General features: G+C 44.0%; 1 protein-coding gene across 1 annotated transcript; it reads left to right on the top strand.

The window, feature by feature from the left end:
- Positions 1–560: 560 nt before the first annotated feature.
- ARL14 (ARF like GTPase 14) lies at positions 561–1,591 on the top strand. Its single transcript, XM_037046711.1, has one exon. The coding sequence runs from the start codon at positions 800–802 to the stop codon at positions 1,475–1,477; it is 678 nt and encodes a 225-aa protein (XP_036902606.1). The 5' UTR covers positions 561–799; the 3' UTR covers positions 1,478–1,591.
- The last annotated feature ends 6,033 nt before the right edge of the window (positions 1,592–7,624 follow it).

Genomic DNA, 7,624 nt, shown 5'->3' with positions numbered 1-7,624 from the left:
ACAACACTCCAACCAACTGAGCCACCCAGTGAGGGCTATATGTTGTTTTTATTCCTTTATCATCATTTGGTGGAATCTTGAGAAAAATCAGAGGTAAATATATGGAAATATTTTTCAAGATATTGATTCCAAATAAATTACTCTGTCATCTTTAATCGGACTGTGCACTTAATTTTACGTGTTTGTGTTCCAAACTTCCTCCTCGGTAAATTTCGTCCTGTGAGTAGAGTAAGTTTTCTGCCTGGAAGGTTAAAGCAGTGATCCTCTATGTGGTTATGGGAGAAGGGTCAGGCAGCTTGGCTGGTGTGATGTTTCCTGTTGAGTAATCTGGACAAGGGGAAAGTACTAGAGTTACCACATGGGGAAGTGTGAGATAAACTCCCTCTTTATGATTTCAGAAGTCTGATTACTTATTTACAACTGGGATAAGATAAATGGCCGAATAGCTAGAGAGGTTCTACAAACCACTTGTAACGTTAAGTTCTTATTCCACTGCTGAACCACATTCCCATGCACACCTGACTGAGCCTCTGATTCCCATAGGTTTCCAAAACCTGGGAAAGAAGACGCCGCAGCATCTCCCCGTCCCCGCAGGCCCCTTCTGAGTCGGCTCACTCCCTGAGAATTTCCCCCTTGAGCTGCTATGACATTGCCTGGTTACTCACCCCGCAGATTCCTCAGGATTGGCTGGGACTGCAAATAAAACACTGTTTATCCACAATCAAGCTGATAAGCTACAACATTAAATACACACGGTGACTCCCAGAATATAAAAGCATATTATATTCTTACAAAGCATATGCTCTCTTCTTTCCTCCTAACATTTTCGTGCTGGAGAGGAAACCTAGAGAGTGGCATTGACTCTGGACAACAATTTATTAAGGGAAAAAAGCTTAAAATGGGTCTGTTGAGTTCTAAAAACCCTGAAGTCAAGCAAGCCCAAATTCTTCTCCTGGGACTCGACTCTGCTGGGAAGTCAACTCTCCTTTACAAACTCAAGCTCGCAGAGGACACTGTGACCCTCCCAACTGTTGGTTTCAACGTGGAGATGATCGAGCTGGACAAGAGTCTGTCACTCACGGTCTGGGATGTGGGGGGACAGAAGAAAATGAGGACCGCGTGGGGCTGTTACTGTGAGCGCACCGATGGCCTGGTGTATGTGGTGGACAGCGCGGATAAACAGCGGCTGCAAGATTCCCAGAGAGAGTTTGAGCTCATTTTGAAAAACGAACACATTCAAAATGTGCCCGTTGTTCTATTAGCCAACAAACAGGATGTGCCTGGAGCGCTGACTGCCGAGGACATCACCAGAATGTTCAGAATGAAGCAACTCTGCTGCGACCGCGACTGGTACGTGCAGCCCTGCTGTGCCCTCACCGGGGACGGGCTGACGCAGGGGCTCGGGAGACTCACCGAGTTCGTGAGAAGCCGCATGAGATCGAGAGCAGACACGTTAGCCTTCTTCAAGCAGAACTGAAGTCTGAGCATCGAAAGACGAGGCTGAAAAGGTAATGTTTTTTCTCTGCCAGCTGAGGAAAGCAAGTTGCTGAGATGGCAAACTTTTCCTGAGATACTATTTCACCCAAATGAGGTTAAAAGCTATAAAATATTATTTTTGGCCCAGCACTTTAGCACTGTGGTAATAATAACTGGGAATGAAAAATTCACATTTTTGTGCACATTGGGTGGGTCAGAAAAATTATATTTGAGACCAAATAAATTATTGCTTTATTATTTTTATATGACTACTAAGTAAACTGTCTGCTGAGAGAGTCAGAATCCTTTCCGATTGTTTTCAGCTGTTACAGGTATTGAATTTCCACCACACACCTATATAATAGCTAGGTGATGTAAAAAAAATAAACTTTAAATTATGGAGAGGAAAAGTTTGATGTTACCATTTTATAATCTCAATCTACCCTCCATACAAATTTTTTCTTCTGGATTCTTGCCAGCTTTTTGAATCTGTTGCTGGGAACTTTATACAATGAATCAAACAATGACTCTGTGTTGTTAATGGAACAGAGGCTGTGTTCTCCCATAGGGAGCAGGAGTTTGTGTCTTAAAGCTCCGGGATCGGGGTAACACCTTAGAGTTTAGGGCAAGGTCTGAGGTTATAGCTCAGCTCCAGTGGCAGCCCCAGGACTGGCTTCAGTATGATCTAGTATGACAGTCATTACTTGGGAACTATGTACAGCTCACTGTACTGACCAAACAGGAACCAGAGCCGGATGTTCCTCTCAGAGACCTTAACATTCACAGCAGGCAATGACAGAAAGCTGATTGCTAGAATCGGGGAAGGTGGAATGTGAATGGGGAATGTGATATAACAGGAGAGACTCTATCTGACTTGGAGAAACAGGAAGTGCTTCATGCAGGAAGTGGTATATAAGAGGGCCCCCAACTCCTGGGGACCCCCCAAAGGTACAGGGTGGTCACTGGAAGTTCCCATCACTAGGAGAGTCTCCAGAGGTGCTCTGGAGGGCAGGAAGAGTGAAGGAACTAGGGATCGAATTGGAACTCCCCTGAGAGGCTGGGAACTCCCAAGGAGGCCCTAGAACTGACTCATCCTTCAGAAAGGCTGTGAGGCTAGAAGCAGGCCTCGGGCGTCCCCAGCAGTCCCTGGGACTCCAACTCTTCGGGTCACAAAGGAAAATAAAGGTGTAGTAAGACAAGGGGGCCAGCCCCTGGATTCCTGTCACCCTTTCCTTCTCTCAGCCATGATTTGTTCAGCAAAGATAGGAGCAGCTACTTCTGGGCTACATGGTAGCAATTCAAATAAAAAAGTAGACATACACATAATGGGTACCATTGATTGAATACTTGTGTGTCCCAGGCATTGTGCCAACACTTTCGTATATCTTCTCATTTAATGTTCACAGCTGCCCCTAGAGGAATAGGTGTTACCTCAGTTTTATATGTGAGAGAACTGAGCCTATACAAGGTCAGACAACAGTAACATCCACAAGAAGAGATGGGTGTTTTACTGAGAAGTGGCAGAGCCAAGTTCAAATTTGTATGTGTGACTTCAAGGCCTGTGCTGTGGATTGCCGTGATACTGTTTTATAAACTAGGTGTGGTCTCTGTCTTCAGTGCACTTACAATACACAATTAAGAATAGACCCAGGATAAATTAAAAATTGTATTACCATATTACCCAGCAATTCCACATTTGGGTGTATATTCAAAGAAAATGAAATTGCTATCTCAAGGAGACCTCTCTACTCCCATGTTCAGTGTGGCATTATTTACAACATCCCAGGCAAGGAAACAACCCAAGTGTCCGCTGATGGATGAATAGATAGAAAGAATGTGGTATGTATGCACAATGGAATATTATTCGGCCACAAAAAGATGGAAATCCTGCCATTTGCAATGATAAGGATAAAACTGGAAGGCGTTACACTAAGTGAAATAAGCCAGAGAGGGAAAGACAAATACCACATGATCTCACTTATAAGTAGAATCTAAAAAGCCAAATTCATAGAAACAGAGAGTAAATTGGTGGGTGCCAGGAGCTTGGAGGTGGGGGGAGTGAGGGGAGGTTGCTCAAAGTGCACACACCTGCCATCGGATGGGTACGCTCTGAGGACCTAGCGTACAGCATGGGGACCACAGTGAACAATGCTGTGTCGTACACTTGAAATTTGCTAGGAGAATATATTTAAAGCATTCTCACACAAAAAAAGTAACAATGTGAGGGGATATTAATTTACTCAAGTGTAGGAATCTTTTTACAATGTATAGTAAATAAAGTTGTATACTTTAATATTATGTATGTAATATATATCTTATCAATTATACTTCAGTAAATCTGGGGGTGGGGAGGGTGAAGACTAAATCCAGGCCAACATATATTACTATTATAATAAGAAGTTTCTTTGAAAAAATAAGCCAGGCAGAATAAATTGAGTGTAATAACAGAGATATAAGAAAAACGCTGAAAGTCTCTGGCAGAAAGAGTTTCTGAAGAAAAAAAAAAGACAGGAAGAGCTCAAGGGAGTAGCATTGTTAAATGCTTCATAGCAGAGTTTCCCCAAAGGTTTACAAAGTGATTACAATCTCAAAAATACATCTTTTTAAAAAATGTACCATCCTTTAACAGTTTCCCTATGTGTTTTTTTAATCCTCTTAGTCTCAAGGTTAGAAGTCACTAATCAATGTCTACAGAAAATTTGTAAATATTGAATAGAAAATGCGTCCTGGTGTCCTGAGATTTTGAGTTACAAAGTCAAGCCCTTTGTGGCCCAGTCTCAGCATAGTATAAAATTCAGAGAAAACAGTCCCCCCCAATACTGAAAGCAACAAAAACCTCCACTTCAGAAAGCTGCGGGGGTGTGTGGTGGCTGTAGGGATCAGATGCACTTAGTGTGGAGCAAAACTTAGGAAGCAGCTCTTTGTATTTGTCAGTTCAACACCCCTCTTCCACACAGCGGCTGTCCCTCAAAATCTCTGCTAGTGTTTTCTCAGAAACTTGGAGAGCCTCGTGGCTCGTTTCCTTTCTTCCCTGGGATCCAGTTTATTTTCCTCCATCAGTCCTGTGATTTCTTTTCAATGTGAATTTTACCAATCTTTCCCTCCTGCTTTCCCTGGCAAGTTTCCCTCCAACACACACACACACACACACACACACACACACACACACACACACTTGTACACTCTTCACTCTCATCTACTAAGAAAGCCCACAACTGAGGGAAGGGACAAAGTTCAGGTGGACATTAGCAAAATGTCGCCTAGCAGGTGAGAAGAAAGAGGCTGTGAAGGTTCATGCCTTCATATTTATTATTGCCATACATTCTGTTCTCTGTTATTTATATGTAAGAAAGTGAAACTTTTATCAAAATGTCATACTGCCATGGAGCTACAGCAACCTAAAACAGAACACTTCTGAAATGTTCCTTGGTTAAAGATTTAGCGTCTAAAAGAAAATATCAGTTAAGTATTTCTATCTAATGTTCTAAGTATCCCCAGACAGGGAAAAAAAAATCCCTACAGGGATAAGAATAAAGACTGGCAAAAAACCCCCCAAAACACCCAATAGCAGCAATGGCTGACATATGTTAAAAATAATTGTCAGTTTAAAAAGCTGATGTTCGGATTTGATCTTTTGCCACAAGCAGGCTGCTGTTGCCATTGGAAGACTGAAATGTGACGGCAAGTGTGCATATGTGATGAGAGTAACTATGGCTCCTACCAGGGGCGCAGTGTGATTGGTGGAGGCCCTGGAGTCTCCGATGCCTATGACTGTAAGGAGCCCACCATAGAAATGGCTGCCCAAAGACTGTCAATTTGGGAGCCCCAAGGTCATTGGTGGGCGGCCTCTTCCTCCCTCCATCTACTGATCACAGGAGTGGGGCGCAGAACCTCACCTGCATTACCTGTTAGTACACAGGCAATGTGTACTAACACAATGTGTACTAACTCTCCACCTCACCTCTCCTCTCGCCCGGGTCATGAGGTGGAGTAAAAGGGGTTCTTCACAGAGCTCTCCAGCAGACTGTATCAGAAAAATGGTCATTTCGTTCATGGCTTTTCTTGAAGTCAAGAAGCGAGACTCTGAGTTCCACATTGATAAGTTCTCTCTACACCAAGAGCTTCTGCAACAGGGAGATTATCGTTTCAGGCTTCTCCCTGAAGACTCAGCAGCGAAGGGCTCTCACAGCGGCTCTGACAGCAGTTGTCCTTGATGGACCATTCCCAGTGTGGCCGGGAGCTCTCAGAACAATACACGTGGGCATTTAATCTTGTAACGCTTTGCTGGCTTGTGTTACTTTTCTTCTAAGAAATTGCAAACCCACCCTGGCTGGTGTGGCTCAGTGGACCAAAAGGTTGCTGGTTTGATTCCCAGTCAGGGCACATGCCTGGGTTATGGGCTGAGTCTCCAGTTGGGGGCATGCAAGAGGCAACCAATTGATGTTTCTCTCCCTCTCCCTCCTTTCCCCTCTCTTTAAAAATAAATAAAATTAAAAAATCAGAAACCTTTCTTTTTCTATTAATAAAGTAAAATTTTATTTTCTGGTAGTCGGTCATCATGTAATTAAAAAACAAAAGCAACAAAGAACCTCTTATTTTCACTATGCTCCAATGATGAACAAATTGGGGTCTGCCAAACCAAGGGAGACTGGGAATTTTAGATGAAGAGTCCCCTGTGCGTGGCATGGAGGGACAATCCACAGAGGCTGTGGCGTGTTGAGTGTGAGGAGGAACAGCCCGAGGACGGCACTGCCGGGCTTCTGCAGCCCCTGGGGCTGGCCTGCTCTTGTCCACCGGAGCTGTCTCTCTAGAGAGAGACCAAGAAATAGAAAATGACAGAGCGATTCCTTCTTTGGTGGTGCTAATGATTACTTGACACGATGCGAGGCATGGTGTCACAGGGGTTTCAGGCCACCCGATTTTTAGCACAATATTAACCGTTAGCAAATTGAACCGCTTCAAGCACAAGGAAGCACATTTTACCTTGACAGTGCCACACAGACACTAAAGTTGGTCATTAGGTGACTTAACCATTTGAGTAGTATTTTCACAAATATTATCTCATTTTGTTCTTGCCAAGTCTCATAACAGATCTCATAGCAAATATTATCAACACTATTTTAACAATATGAAGAATGAATCAAGCAGTTACTGAATCTAGTCCTTTTATTTCCAAGACTTAAAAAATGTAATTTTTACCACACAACACATTAACAATAATGTGGCACATACTACACCCTTATACCATTACATTTCTTTTTGCCTATAACCAAGTGGAACTGGTCAGAGCATCTCTTGGACCAAAAACCTAGGGGCCCTCTTCCTTCTCCCCTCATATCTCACATCCGTCAGCAAATCCTGGCTGCTCTTCAAAACACATCTCCCTTGGGCCGCTGCTCACTCACCAAGGCCACCATCAGGCCACCATCAACTGTCACCTGCGTGGCTGCATTCGACTCACAGAATTCTGCAGGTCAGGTCTGAGAATGAAAGTTAGGTCACAGTACCTAACTTAAAACCCTGTCTTTGCTTCTCACTCTGCCCGGTACCTGTCTCCTCTATTTCCCGCCTCTCCCCCCTTCTAGCCTTACTGTCCCTGTATCACTTCTGATTTGTTACAGCCTCGGGCCTTTCAAAGGGCTGTTCCACGGTTTAGAACATACTCTCCTTAGGCCTTCAAGTGTTTCCTACTTTGCCTTTTTCAGGGCTCCAACCCCATATGCAGAGGCCTTCCTTCCTTGACTCCTTATCCAAATGGACCTCCTCCTCCCTGCCACTCAATACTTCCTCCCCTGCTTTGTTATTTTTTTCATAGCCCATAGCTTCTATCATGGCCTCAGTTTATTATTGACTCATTTACTCGTTGTTTCTTTCCCTCCCTAGCAGGTAAGCTCCTTGGGAGCAGGGACTTTTCTCACTGTTCGGTCCTGGAATGGCACCAAGAATGTGTTTCAAGGATATTTGCAGAACAAATGTATGAATGGTCTGGTCCCTGACGTGAGGTCTTCTCAGCATCCTAGGCTGCCTCCCGGGGATGGAGTGCCGATCCCATCATGCAGAGTAAAAAGAACAGCAGATGTGGATGGAGGACAGTGTCACTCTAACCTCAGGATCCCATTGGCAAGTCTTTCCCGCAGGAGCCATGGGC

Source organism: Sturnira hondurensis, unplaced genomic scaffold (genome assembly GCF_014824575.4).
Source record: "Sturnira hondurensis isolate 20B ecotype Veracruz unplaced genomic scaffold, ASM1482457v3 Scaffold0005279, whole genome shotgun sequence".
Lineage (NCBI taxonomy): Eukaryota > Metazoa > Chordata > Mammalia > Chiroptera > Phyllostomidae > Sturnira > Sturnira hondurensis.
This window is presented reverse-complemented; position numbering and strand designations above follow the sequence as displayed.